A 13,748-nucleotide genomic window follows, 5' to 3' on the forward strand; every position below is an offset into this window, starting at 1 on the left:
TGTTAAACTCCAGCAAGTAGTCACATTGACTTTATTGGTTTCAACGGCAGTTTATTAAAATCCAATGCAAGGTACCTGCACTAATCAAAGAAAAGCAATCTATGACCAGCATATAAATTCAGACAAATTCTGTTTTTGGTTCATCCAGAACCAGTTTCCTGAATCATCAGTATAAAATCCTTAAACCTCATACACATCAAAACATAATCTTGTAAAAACGTACAGACTGCTGCATTAAAAAGGATTAGCCTATTAAAAAGCAAGCAATTTGAACCGCAGACATTTTGTTCTGGAGTCTTCTGTGTCTAGACAATCTTGAGGTCTTTCATTGCAGATTCAAGAGTCTGAAACAGAATTAAACAGAATTAGTCATCTTTATGCACATTTGCATTTTGACCACTGCTTACAAACTAAATAATGATTATGAAATGCACAAGAGTTCAACGAGTTTTACCTTTACATCCCAAATAGCCATGCCTCCATCCATACCGGTGGTGCAGAATTTGGCACACTTGGCTTTTCCCCCATTAAGGATTGAGATTTGGCTAAGAAGTGAACAACAACACATCAAAATGTATTAATAGATCTAGGCCTATAGGTTTATTGTTGCAGGTGCATGTTTGATATTGAAGTGTGTACTTTCAGTGTCACTAGTTGCATCAAATTGAACCGCAATATATTTTGCGCAACCTGACTGGGCAGGGCATTTCAACTTCTGCTTAATCAATCTGCTTGCATTCCTTGCGTCGATTTACAATTTGTTAGGATTAAATAAGCGGATTGAGTGTTGCAGGGATCATAGATATGTATACGGCAGGGATGACATATTTTTGCAGGCCAAAACCCGGAAACTAGTTAGCATTTTTTTCCGGGTTCTATCGTACTGAAGTCAATGGGTTTTTTTGAATGGGTTTTTGGTCAAATGCCTGAAATAAGGTCTGAAGTTAACAAGTTAACATAGGTTGTTAATAAGTGGCTCAATGTGGCAACAGAGGTTGTCGGGGACATTAAACGTAATCACACAGAACAGGTAAACATTTATAGCCTTAATGTGTTTATAATAGCAAGCTTTTCTAACAATTATTTCAGGGTAAATGTTTTTTTGGGGTTTTTTTAATAAAGACTGCAAGAGTTATTGTAATATTAGTGATGGTGACGGTGAAGTCATTCGACCATGGTGTAGTTGGTTTATTTAGTTTTTTACTTCTGTCGACTGAATTTAGGCTTCAAAATAAAAATTAAAGCTTAAATTTTTTGTTATTTTGTAAAGTTTATCATGAAGAACAGGCTGTACCTGATGCTGTTCTTGTGCACGGACTCAAGGACTGCTTCCTTGCTGTCTACAGAGGCTTTCTTATCCAAGTTCTGGAAGCGTTCTCTGGCTGTCATGCCCTTCTGAGCACTCTGTTTGGGCACGTCAAGTTTTCCTCCGAAAGACAGGGCTGCATTGTTTGAGTCGTAGACAAACAACACAGGGTAGCAGTCGTGGCCCTGAAAATATATGAAAATCAGGGGACAATCTAAACATTACCTTGGCATCAAGGTCTGACATCTGAAGATACTTACAGCTGCCACTAGGCTGTTCTCAGTAATGAAAGTCACACACAGAAGAGGCAAGGTTTCAGAAGACAGACTGGTGCAGCTGGCGAGATAAAAGGAAATAATTGAGTAAATATGATTTCTTTTTTAAAGGGAAAAATACGGAGGGCTAGATTTGAAAGGCAATCCTCACACAGCAGTCTTTCCTCCCTCGGCCACTGCCACGGTGCTGTCATGGCTGGCCCATGCCACGCGATTCCCGCTGTCCGAGAAGCAGACGCCATGCACCCAACCTGAAGTACCAGTAGATTCGAACATGACCTCCCCAAATGGCATTTTAGAGCCCCATGCTGTTGGAGCAGGCTTCTCTTCTACTTCCTTTATGTAAGCAGAGAAGATCCTGGATGGGGATTTAACAGACAGGAAGTTCATATAACGGTCATATTCATAAATTACAATGCAGATAAGAATCAACCTAACCTGCATTTAAAGTCACATGATCCAGCTGCCAAAAGGACGTTATTGGGGTGCCAGTCCAAACAAAGGATGGTGGAGCGGATGGGCTTCTTAATGTGCTTGCACACCCACCTAGAATAATGAGAAATTACTTTAAGCATCTTAGATACACCCAGTAGTAAAAGATATTACGGGGTCCCAAACACGCGGTTCCTGTTTCCATTGTTTCCACCCCGTGGCACAAAAATACTATTAAAATTAATTGTGGAAAAATACCTTATATTAAATATCTTTATACTAACTGAATCCTATTGATACAAAGTCTGTGTTCTCATAGTGTTTTACATTATGTACAGTTTAGCAAAAAAACTAAATATGTCTTCATCTCTTAAATAATTTTTGGTCTTGTACTACACAATGAAATTAGACGACCTCTGCGCTGATTACTTTTCCGCTAATTCCTTTTTTTGTGAACTGGTATCTGTGCAAAGAATTGTGGCTGAATGGAGGATGTGAAGGATACGCTTGATGCATCCTTCAAAATAATCCGAATGAAGGACAATGGCTGCCTTCCAAGGATACTTCAAATTGAGACGGCCTTTGAAGGAGCTTGATGACGTGGCAACCTAAATATGCAGCCTTACTAGTACACAGCCCACTGACTCATTCATTCACTGCACAAGTGAGTTATAGAATCATTCACTAAAAATGATTTATTCAAAAACACTGACTCCTTCAGGAACTAAACAAGTGACCCGTTGCTGAATTCGGAACCACGTACTAGTATACTACTCTTAATACTTTTGCCATATTTTTTCCATGGCAGAAATAGTAAGAGTCTAATATGCAGTATCAAATTCAGCATTTATGGTTGATTGAGTCATTAAACCGTGATTCGTTGAAAAACACGGATTCGTTCAGGAATGAAACAAGTGAGTGAGTTATAGAATCATTCGTTAAAAAGATTAATTTAGGAATGCCATGCACCACCACTGTGTTGTTCTGTAAATTCCGCCATGCATAGCCGTGCATCAACAAAAATAGATCCAGCTACTGGCAAAAAGTTATTCAGTATTAGCAATGTTTATTGAACAATTGTATTAAAAGTGCTAATATCACACTCGCTGTTTGGATGTGATTGCTTGCAACCAAAACTGTGATGTCTTAAATATATCGCATTGAGTAGTCATCCAAGGCTCAATGCTATAATGTTTTATCATTTAATGTGTAATGTGCAACCTGTAATCCAACATTGTTGCACTTGGAAGAGTCTGGAAGTGAAGAATCAATTGAGAAAGGTTCAGCGCTGTTGGTTAGTACCAGCATCCTCGGATTAAAGCAGTGTTTAGAATGATAGGACTAGAAATGCACAGCAGAGTCATTTTAAGATAAGAGAGAGCCCATCTGCCTCATAAGTAGATTAACCACCATCAGCTTTTTTCTGTCAGAAAAGGCTTAATATAATTTATATTGCCTGATATACTCACCAGTCATTTTCCTGCTCAAAATAGCACACTGAGATCAGACGTGAGCCACTGCCCACAGCAAACTTGTTTTCTTTAGGAGACCATGTCACACAGCGGGCAGCACGGTTGATCCTGAGAATGACCAGGGTGGGCTTCCACACGTCTCCCTTTAGGGTCCAGACGTATGCGTTACGGTCGGTGCCGCAGGTGACGATGCGATTGCTCTCAGGGGCCCAGTCAATGCCTGGTTGATGAGGAAACGTCTTGGATGACATTGTTTTGTTCACATCAATGCTCTGTGAGCGTGTAGGTCAGATGAACCTTCTAAACTTACCAGTAACCTGGCCATTGTGCTCCTTCAACACATGGATTTTGTTCCAGTTGCTTCCGTCCTTCTTGTAGATATGGACCTCGTGGTTATTAGGACACAGTGCTATTTCTAAAGGAGACAGAAATATAAGACAAAAGTATTTTGGCTTGATGGATTGGATAACAGACTAAGTTTTTTATAAGTTAGTAGCCTACTTGTTAGTGCCTCTAATAGACTTTAAACAATTGCTAACATCACTATTGGTCATATTGAGGTTTAGGGGGGTTTTAACCTAATTATTAAACTTTGAAATGTAAGATTGGGATTTTTGACTATCATACAAAAAATCATATAATCTACCATTGAAATGGACTACATAGGGACCAATGGATGGGCTCATACTTAATACACCTTAATATCATTGCAAAAACACGCTGGCAACCACCCAAAACACCTTAATATTATGCCAGGCATCGCTCATGTTTTCTTCAGAAATGGTTTCTTTTTCGGCATTTAATGAATGTTTCTGCAGAATGGACCCTTTTCACATTTACGGGGGTTCTCTGAAGCGGAAGTCGCCATAGCTGGGTCAAATTCTATAGCGGTAAATGGGAGACGACTTTATATCATTTTTATATTTCCGTTTGCTCCAATAGCAAAAGAAACAATCCGTGAGAGCGTTTCCATGACTTTCCAAAAGAAGGGAAAAATATAGGGAGATTAAAGCAGTCAGAGAAAGATGTCAAATTTGTTGTCACTCCCTCAGCCGTTGTGTTAGAAAAACCCTCGCAGCAGCGTTAATATATTTTTTGTCATTTACTGCCAGGGTAATAGAACACAAAGTATTATAAATGTGTATTACATTTTTTAAATATTAAAATATTAAAAACTTTATAGATTTGCGATGTTGTGAAAAGGGTCCATATTGTTTAAAAGAAAATGGGTCTGTCCGAATACCCACAATTGCATTTTTGGCAAGTTGAGAACACTTGCACGCAACAGGAAGCAAGTGCACAAGACGCTCACTTGTGGCCTTGATGCTCACTAAATCCACACTATCGCTAATACTGCTTCTGAGAGGAATTTGAGGCTGGCTAAGTGTATCCCATCATTCACATCATGTTCAGGAACTCACATGCCCAGAGTTTATTTTAAAGTGCAAAGTACTGAAAAGCAAAATGTGTAAATAAAGTTCTGTAAAAACTTTACTTGCAGTTTTTTAAGTGTGTGCCATCGGGTAATCAGACGTTTTACACACGCTTGCAGTCTTCACACCAACACTTGAACATTTGGTCCAAATAATGGAAATATGTCATGTAGCAAAGACTACAAGTATGGGTTTTGGGTCAGGTCTAATGCTGAATTCAGACACAGTGTCTGTTTTCTGCTACAGCAGATGTGTTCCCACATTTTTCATAGGTGAGCTAGGAAACATGCATGGTTTTAACAGCAGCATGCAGTTAAACTTAAAAGTCATTCTCAGTCGTCTCATTTCCCCACTGTTGCTCTGCGGTCTGCTGAAGACGTACGACATCAGCAACAAAGCACCATTCATGGTAAAACAGGAAGTCTGGGGGGAATTAGTCATTACTGCTTCTCTCATCAGCACGGAAAGAAAAGCAGGGCGGCAGCAGTGAAAAGACACAACTTTGACATTTATATTTTTTGCTTTTTTTAAAAGACAGACTGATTTTAAACTTAATTAAACCATAAAAGTCCTTATTTGGCTTTTTGAGAGCAGCCACACTTAACTTTTAATGCTGAAGGATTCTAACTGGTATCATAAACCACAGAAAAGAGTGCATGCTGCATGTATGTCCATGTACTTTCCCAGAAGGAAGTGCAGCTTCTCATCCAAAATGCAGGTCTCAGCAGAATAAAGTAAGCATTCAGTAAAGGGTCTAATGGGCTCTCAAGGGCCAAATGGTGGTTCACATGATAGTTTACAAAAACAAAAGTTTAAATTCAAGTAATATGGGTAGGAAGACAATCTTTGAGAGGAAATGGTCATGAAAATCACCGTTCACGTCTCATGAGACTCTTTTCAGAAAAAAAAATCCTCAAAAAAACGTATTTGATTTGTGATCAAATGAGCTTTGGAGACAGAATCATTTGTATATTCAGCAATGATTCTCCCACAAGATTACACAGTTCAGATGCTGAAGGATATCTTTAGCCCTAGAGACTGGGAACTGCTCCAAAGATGCTGCGAGGAGCATGAGAACTTACGAGTTCGGTCCTTGTTCCAGGCATGGCAGCTGATAGGTTCAAGAAGAAAACTGTGATAAGCCATGATTACTTTTTCCTGCAAATGAAAAATAGAAGTAATTTTGAGATGAAATGGTAAAAACGATGTTCGAGGTAAACCATTTTACCGGTTACAACAACTCTTCCGTATAGAGACATACATTACTAAAATGGAGAACTGTAGAACTTCCTACTCAAAATTTGGTTAATTTTCTTTCCTGTTTTTGACTTCTATCCCTGTAGGTCATATTTGTCTTTGTAACTGCAAACTTTTTCCCCCTTAATGTTTGGAGAAAATTAAAACCAGACCAGAAAGGAATGTGACAAAGCCAGATGCTCAGTCGTCCACTTACAAGAAAAACACATAAAGCACCTCAACTATCTCAGTTTCCGTTTAAAACATGTAACGGTCCTCTCTGCTGGGGGAGTTTGCAGCAATGAGCTTTAAGTGTCAGGTAGACCTGTAAAATCTCTTGCTACAGCTAAAAAGTCACAGAAACATACTTTCTAGATGTCATTCTGCATGTTAATGCATGTTAGTGAGGTTGCACAAAAACACCAGCATTCAAAAACTAGATTGCTCCACAGTCAAAACCTTCCAAATTCAGATAAACAAACCCATATGTTATTCTACTTACCCGGGAAACCGTAAAAACACAGAGATGTGTGGTGGGGGTTGACAAAGTCTGCAACAGAAGCCTGAGTTCGTGGACTCTGAGCAGTCAACACAAACGCTGGCTTTGCTCTGAATGAACTAAAGTATTTCCTTGGTTGTTTTTCTCTCCAAATATGCACTACTTCCCCTTCCCTGTTAGAAGCATATAACCACTTCCTTGTGTGGGCGGCTGTCTGCTGGTGAGGAGGGTTTTCAGTTCAACTCCCCTTCACATTCTCCTCGGTTGCATGTAATAACGCTTGTTCTTTTTAAGCCCTGAATCTGCACAGTTGATTCATGGTTACTAACAAAAGTAATACTGTTTCGAATGAATCATTATATGCAGTTTGCACAAAACCTTTACATCAAAAACTGCATAACCCAACCTTGGGTTACAAACTGAGAGCTGTGCATATCTAGTTGCGTCTGAAAGACAAGTTGTTTCCTGTTAGCATGGAAAAGGCAATCGATCTCAGCGATACAAAGGCATTGAATCAAACAGAATGAGACGACATTCGCAAATGGTGTGTAGTATACGTAATTTATTTCTAGCAGACCATTTACATAAAATTCTCCTTTTAATTTAACTCCTCTCAAGTTCCCCAGGAGAGCCAGAACATCTTGATCAACCATCACACACTCCTGGGGTGCCAGCTTTGGCATAGATTTTTTTTTATTAAAAAACAAAACAAAAAGAAAACAAAGATCCTAACCCCCTTTTCCATTAGTGTTTTTCCATTTTTAAGAGTGTCACACATCAGTTCACACCACTGCTCAGTGCTTTTTTTTTATTTTATTTAAAAACTTTCAGAAGTGTTATCGGAAATCTCCTTGTTAGTCTTCAAGCTGCATTGCTTGTGCCGTGTCATGCTAGATCGATGCGAGTTTTACATGATCCGCAGGCCCTGGATTGAAGACTCTAAGGTCTGTGGAAAGAATAAGGCAAACATGGTAATAAATCAGGTTAACTGTGACTCAAGAGAGAAATGGAAGCAAATGAATTGCATAAAAGTTAAAGGCATCTTTATAAAATAAAATAAATACAAACCTTGAAATCCCATATGGTCATTGCTCCGTCAATTCCTGTAGTGCAGAATTTGCGACAATCTCTTTTGTCTCCTTCATATATAGACACTTGGCTGCAAAGTAAAAATATATATTTTTAACTGTGCACAATTACAAAAACAAACAAAAATAATAATAATTTATGTATAAAGTTAAAAAGTTTGGGGGTCTGTATGACTTTTTAAAGAAATTTTGAAAGAAGCCTCTAATGCTCATCAAGGCTCCATTTATTTGATCAAAACTACAGTAAAAACAATACCATTGTGAAATAATTACAATTTAAAATACCTGTTTTATATTTTAATATTTCTCAAATTTGATTTATTCCTGTGAAGTCAAAGCTGAATTTTGAACATAATTACTTCCGTCTTCAGTGTCACATGATCCTTCAGATATCATTCTAATATGATGATTTGCTACTCAAGAAACATTTACTATTATTATCAATGTTGAAAACAGTTGTGCGGTTTAATATTTTTGTGGAAACTGTGAAAGTTTTTTTTAAGGATTATTTTATGAATAGAAAGTTCAAAAGAACAGCAATTAACAATATAAATGTCTTTCACTTTTGATCAACTAAATTAATTCATTTAATTTCTTTTGGCAAAAAAATAATAAAAACCTTACCCCAGACTCTTGAAAGGTAGTGTTTATATATAATTTTAAAATAATTTGGCCTACGTGATGCTGTTCTGATGCAGGGTTTCTAGGGTGCTATTGCGGTCCTCAGTGGTGGCCCTCTTGTCCATGTTGCGGAAGCGCTCCATGGCAGAAATGTTGCGCTGGATGCTCTGCTTTGGAATGTCCAACTTGGATATGAAGGTCAAGGTTCCACCATCATCAAAACTGAACAGCATAGGGCAGCAGTCGTGACCCTAGTGGAAAACACTCAAGATTAGGTCCTGAAAAAGGCAGTCGCCTCTAAAGTACAACACAACAAACATGTTTCAACAAAGAAAAAAAGGGTTCTTACTGCTGCCACAATGTTGTTCTCAGAAACAAAAGTCACACTCAAAAGGGCAAGGAATTCTGTCTTCAACTGACTTGGCCTGCAAAACAGAAGCAAGATATTAGTCATTAGTGAGCTTGACATATTACAACTAGGACGGTTTAAAAAGTCTACACCAGCAAATCAGAAATATTTTTTTTCTAAACACGGCAACCATTTCCAATACTCACGTTGAGCTTATTGTGGGGTCCACTACAGTGACAGTGCTGTCATGGCTGACCCAAGCCAGTCTGTTCCCACTGGCTGAGAAACAGACGCTGTGAACCCATCCTCCACTTCCTGCCCCGCCAAACTCTGCCATCACCTGCCCAAAGGGCATCTTGGACCCCCATGGAGTTGGAGCTGGTTTCTCATCCACCTCCTTGATGTATGCAGAGAATACCCTAAGAAACGAACACACAAATATGATTCAGACAGCTAATAAAAGGTTTATTTCTATGCTCAGAGACATTGACAGTGTTACCAAGCTTCAATATACAAAGTCGCACCTGCATTTGAAGTCACATGACCCAGCTGCCAGAAGCACATTATTTGGATGCCAGTCTAAACTGAGGACAGTTGAACGTATGGGCTTCTTGATGTGTTTACTAACCCACCTAAAAAAAAATAATAATAATTATAAGACCTGTAAGGCAAAACAATCAATGAAGCTCAATATATTAACTGTGACCTACCAATCATTTTCAGACTCAAAGTAGCAAACGGATATGAGTCGTGCTCCGCTCCCCACTGCAAACTTGTTCTCCAGCGGAGACCATTTCACAAACGTGGCAGCACGGTTGATCCTGAGAATAACAAGGGTGGGTTTCCACACGCCGTCCTTTTGACTCCATACATAAGCATTCCGGTCCGCTCCACAAGTCACAATACGATCACTTTTAGGAGCCCAGTCAATGCCTGCAGGAAAAGAACAAAAAAAATGGTTAACAGGCCATTTCAACATAATGTTTGAGAGTAACTTAAGAAATGCAACATTCAGTTTGCAGGGACTTTTACCTGTGATGTGCCCATTGTGTTCTTTTAATTCATGAGCTTTCACCCACTGATTTCCACTTTTCTTGTATATATGGACTTCGTGATTGTTTGGACTGATAGCAATTTCTGTCATTGAAAAACAAAACATGAGATGGGCGTAAGTTCAAAATTGATAAAAGCATGGATACGGGCAACATCTCTGAATAAATAGCAATGAGGAGCTTTCTTACGGCTCCTGTCCCGGTTCCATGCGTGGCATGTGATGGGTTCCAACAGAAACTGGTGGAGTGACATTATCTTCAAATAATTTGCACCTCAGCCTGAAAAGAAACATAACCATATTTGATTGCTATGCCAGTAATAATATAACTAAGAGTATACTTGTTGGTTGAGCTGTGTTTAGTTTTGATATTTACATTTATTTATTTAGCAGGAAAAATGTAAGGTTTATCTAACTGGTGTGCTGAGAGCAGGAAATTAAAAACCTTTTACGGAATGGAGTGGAGCTGGAGCAGAGCGATTACGAAAGCCAGGAGGGGAATCTCCGGCTGCATCCGAAATTATTTTGAATAAGTAATTACTTCATGACTGCTAAAAATTATGTTCTTTATAGTATGAGTTTGTGGTAGTATCAATGTAATCTGGACGTTACATTTGCCATGTTGTCATTATCATGTGACCTACCAGCGTCAGTTATGTCGCTTCACTGCCATTCATAAATCCTCTCCCGTGGCCTCATGGGATAGTGAAGTGTCCATCATATGCACACTTCAAAATCTTGAAGGAAGAAGTAGGTCATCTGGGTACTTAATGCCTACTCTTTTATGAGTACTGCGAATTCGTACGCACTTCTTTTGTCAGTTAACTGTATAGTAGGGAAGTATGCGATATCGGATGCAACCACACACACACTCTCTCTCTCTCTCTCTCTCTCTCAGTCCACTCCACTCATACAGGTCAATCCAGTCCGGATTTTAGTGTGTGTCGCTTAATGTGTTGGGTTCTTTTTCAACTATTTACTTTGGCGGAGAATAAATGTACGAATTAACTGGCCGAATTTTACTTAACATTAATTATTTTGTAATTAAACATTTATTGCGAGTGCGATAAAAGTACCACGCTCGCAATAGTGGATAATCATGCATACTTCAGGCAACTTACATGCATAAGTTTCAAAAACAGTGTAAACCAGCACTGATAAATTGGCATAACGTTACCAAGGCTAAATCACATCCATCAGTTTATGTCCCTAACCACAAATGCAACGTTTTTTAGTGTGTGTAATCATATACTAAAGCAAAAATTGCCTGTTCAACCGGCAAAACCTGATGACGGCTGTCATTCCCGGTTTTAGGGCGTGGGCGAGGCAGAAGATCAATATCTGATGCCGTGGGCTTCTGTGCGGGAGCTGTCTGCCTGCTACATTAGCCGAAAGCTAACGCGAAAAACCGATTTATTTCAAGCAAAATTACGCAGAATGCAGGAAAAGAGACGCCGAATTTAAAGATAAACGTCTGTAACACCTTATACATCTGTAAACACGGTTATAATGCGAGTGAAGTTACACAATGTTCGTGGTCTGTTAAATTTGAGGATCAGGAAGGCCTTGCTCAAGATGCCGGTTCAGTCCGCTCCCTGCTGTCGGAAAAAGGCATGACAAGGGCCTCATTTACCTGAACCGATGTTCCGCTTCTTGTGGAAATATTCGCAAGGATGTTCGCTGTCGGTTGTTCAGCTGGTGGACGGACTTGAATTCGCGGACTCTGGACAGTCGACACGAATTCACTCCGACTGCTCTCTCGCTCCCTGATTTCGGCCTGTCAAGGAATCCAGGAAATGGCACACAGCTCAGCGCGCATGCGTACGCACGGCAGAACGGTGGGCGTGTCCGTGTGCAAGTCATTCAGAAGACAATGGTGAGGGATGGAAGAGTACAAGCAGGCCAAGGTGCAAAACAAAAGAGTGTGCAACTTTCAATCTTAGACGGATTTAGGCTATTCTTATTATTATGTTTCTGATAAGGACTCGTCCTTATAAACAATGTGCTATATTATAATGTCGTTGTATGGATTTTTTTAAATATGACCTCTCTCTCTTAAAAGTCCTTTTCTTGTACATTGCTGTCTCACCGATTTTGATTAATGTGGGATGGATTCTGCACACTTTCATAAATCTCAAATATAGCAACTGTCACATTACACAAAATTCCAAAATATTACAATACAAAATGACCGTTTAAATGTTTTTGGGGTCAGTCATTTTTTTAAAAAGAAATTAATACTTATATTAAGCAAGGATGCAGATCAAAAGTGAAAGGAAAGACTTACATTGTTACAAAAGATTTCTATTTCATATAAAACACAATTTCATTCACAAGTGGGGTCAAAGCTATGCTGTTACAGTCTCTTGAAGGTATCAATGTTGTTCTTAGTGCCATTGTCCAGCTGTATCTCCATTTCATTCAAGTCTGACTCCATTTTGTTTATGATCCTCAAAGCTTTAGCATGACCTCTGACCTGTTCCTCCAGACTAGCTTAGAGGAACTATTTTACTCTGATGTTGTTTCCTTTACAGATGCAAAAAAGGGTTACTTTTGAGTTACACATTGAGTGTATTTCAAAGGGATAGTTCACCCAAAAATAAAAATCCTGTCATCATTTACTCACGCTCATGTTGTTTTAAACCTGTATGCGTTTCTTTGTTCTGTTGAACACAAAAGAAGATATTTTGAAAATGTTTGGTTTCTGGTCCCCACTGACTTCCATAGTAAATGGTTGATGAAGCGTTATGTTGAGATCTTCCAAGTCTTTGCTTCTTGTAATTTTCTAGATTGGTTGTTCTCTTTGGATCTTATTTTTTAATGATAACAGCATCAACTAGATGTACCACATGGCAGTACAAAATATGACCGCCGCTCAGGCCTGCACTGGCTTTCCACAAAAATAAATGACGTGGAGCAATTTGGCTGTATTGCGTGTTTATGTATATACCTAAAAAAAGTAGTAGTATGTGCATGTCTGTCTGTGTGTGTGTGTGTGTGTATGTTTGTGTGTGCGCATGTGTGTTTGTGTGTGTGTGTCTGTGCATGTGGATTGGCCCCCGGGGACCAAACGAAATTTTCCCGTAAAAGTCTAGTGGGGCTACATGCCCACCAAATTTCATGTTCCCCGGTGTTTCGGTGTCCCTGGTATTGTTGACGGAAAATTCAGTAGATTGACAGGAAAAAAAAACTAAAAAACTTTGACAATCGATTATGGGCTAGGTTGATGTGGGCCCTTAAGACCAACATACTTTGCAAATTTCTTCATCCTCGGTGCCACGCTTCAGGTAGTTATTTAGGAAAAACTGCATTTTTTGGGTTTGGGAGTGGCCCCCGGGGACCAAACGAAATTTTTCCGTAAAAGTCTAGTGGGGCTACATGCCCACCAAATTTCATGTTCCCCGGTGTTTCGGTGTCCCTGGTATCGTTGACGGAAAATTCAGTAGATTGACGAAAAAAAAAAAAAAACTTTGACAATCCCTATATGACCGCTTTCGCTAGCTACGCTAGCGGCGGTCATAATTATCAGTAAAGTCTGGCTTTCTTTACCTGATGAAGCTTCTCTAGATCTTTCTTTTCCTTCTGTGCTTTGGCAATGCTTTCATCCCATTGGTTAAGGTCTCCTGTCAGAGTGCTTTGCATCCAGGCCCTAAAGAGCCATAGCGGGTTTTTTGGAGCCAATAAACTGAGTAATCAAATCATTATGTTACTTTATTTTAATTTGTCAATCAATAACATGTGTTTGCTTGATTTCACACATGGTAACAGATGTGAAGGGAATTTACAGCCATATTTTAGTGAAATCCTTGATTGCTTTCAACTGTTTTTCCTTCTCTGACTTTGCCAGAGTCCACTCCTATCCTTCCAAGTCCCTTCTCAGGTCCATTAGTTTGTGCTTTTGAGCACTTCAAGCATTGGCAGCGCTCTTTTCCTCTTATCCATATTCTGGATATCTGTTCTTTCATGCTGATATTCTGCTTCATCCA

At 39.2% G+C, this 13,748-nt stretch overlaps 2 protein-coding genes across 2 annotated transcripts; both read right to left on the reverse strand.

The window, feature by feature from the left end:
* Positions 1-2: 2 nt before the first annotated feature.
* On the reverse strand, positions 3-6,857 carry arpc1b (actin related protein 2/3 complex, subunit 1B). Its single transcript, XM_084429208.1, has 10 exons — positions 6,657-6,857; positions 6,001-6,076; positions 3,796-3,900; positions 3,483-3,705; positions 2,020-2,127; positions 1,733-1,939; positions 1,567-1,642; positions 1,295-1,491; positions 455-545; positions 3-344 (listed from the first exon to the last, which is right to left on the reverse strand). The coding sequence occupies exons 2-10, from the start codon at positions 6,062-6,064 to the stop codon at positions 306-308; spliced, it is 1,110 nt and encodes a 369-aa protein (XP_084285334.1). The 5' UTR covers positions 6,065-6,076; positions 6,657-6,857; the 3' UTR covers positions 3-305.
* Positions 6,858-7,195: 338 nt separating this feature from the next.
* arpc1a (actin related protein 2/3 complex, subunit 1A) lies at positions 7,196-11,581 on the reverse strand. Its single transcript, XM_084429200.1, has 10 exons — positions 11,396-11,581; positions 9,953-10,042; positions 9,744-9,848; positions 9,422-9,644; positions 9,236-9,343; positions 8,918-9,130; positions 8,712-8,787; positions 8,420-8,613; positions 7,722-7,812; positions 7,196-7,599 (listed from the first exon to the last, which is right to left on the reverse strand). Exons 2-10 carry the CDS (start codon positions 10,014-10,016, stop codon positions 7,561-7,563), a joined length of 1,113 nt encoding a protein of 370 aa, XP_084285326.1. The 5' UTR covers positions 10,017-10,042; positions 11,396-11,581; the 3' UTR covers positions 7,196-7,560.
* Between the last annotated feature and the right edge of the window lie 2,167 nt (positions 11,582-13,748).

Source organism: Rutilus rutilus (assembly GCF_951802725.1).
Source record: "Rutilus rutilus genome assembly, chromosome: 1".
NCBI lineage: Eukaryota > Metazoa > Chordata > Actinopteri > Cypriniformes > Leuciscidae > Rutilus > Rutilus rutilus.

Coding starts and splice junctions, on each gene's coding strand:
- arpc1a (XM_084429200.1), bottom strand. CDS start 10,016: ATGTCACTCCACCAGTTTCTGTTGGAACCCATCACATGCCACGCATGG. Junction 9,849..9,952: donor ATGGAACCGGGACAGGAGCC/GTAAGAAAGCTC, acceptor TTTCAATGACAG/AAATTGCTATCAGTCCAAAC. Junction 9,645..9,743: donor ACACAATGGGCACATCACAG/GTAAAAGTCCCT, acceptor CTTTTCCTGCAG/GCATTGACTGGGCTCCTAAA.
- arpc1b (XM_084429208.1), bottom strand. CDS start 6,064: ATGGCTTATCACAGTTTTCTTCTTGAACCTATCAGCTGCCATGCCTGG. Junction 3,706..3,795: donor GCACAATGGCCAGGTTACTG/GTAAGTTTAGAA, acceptor CTCATCAACCAG/GCATTGACTGGGCCCCTGAG. Junction 1,492..1,566: donor AGAACAGCCTAGTGGCAGCT/GTAAGTATCTTC, acceptor ATATATTTTCAG/GGCCACGACTGCTACCCTGT.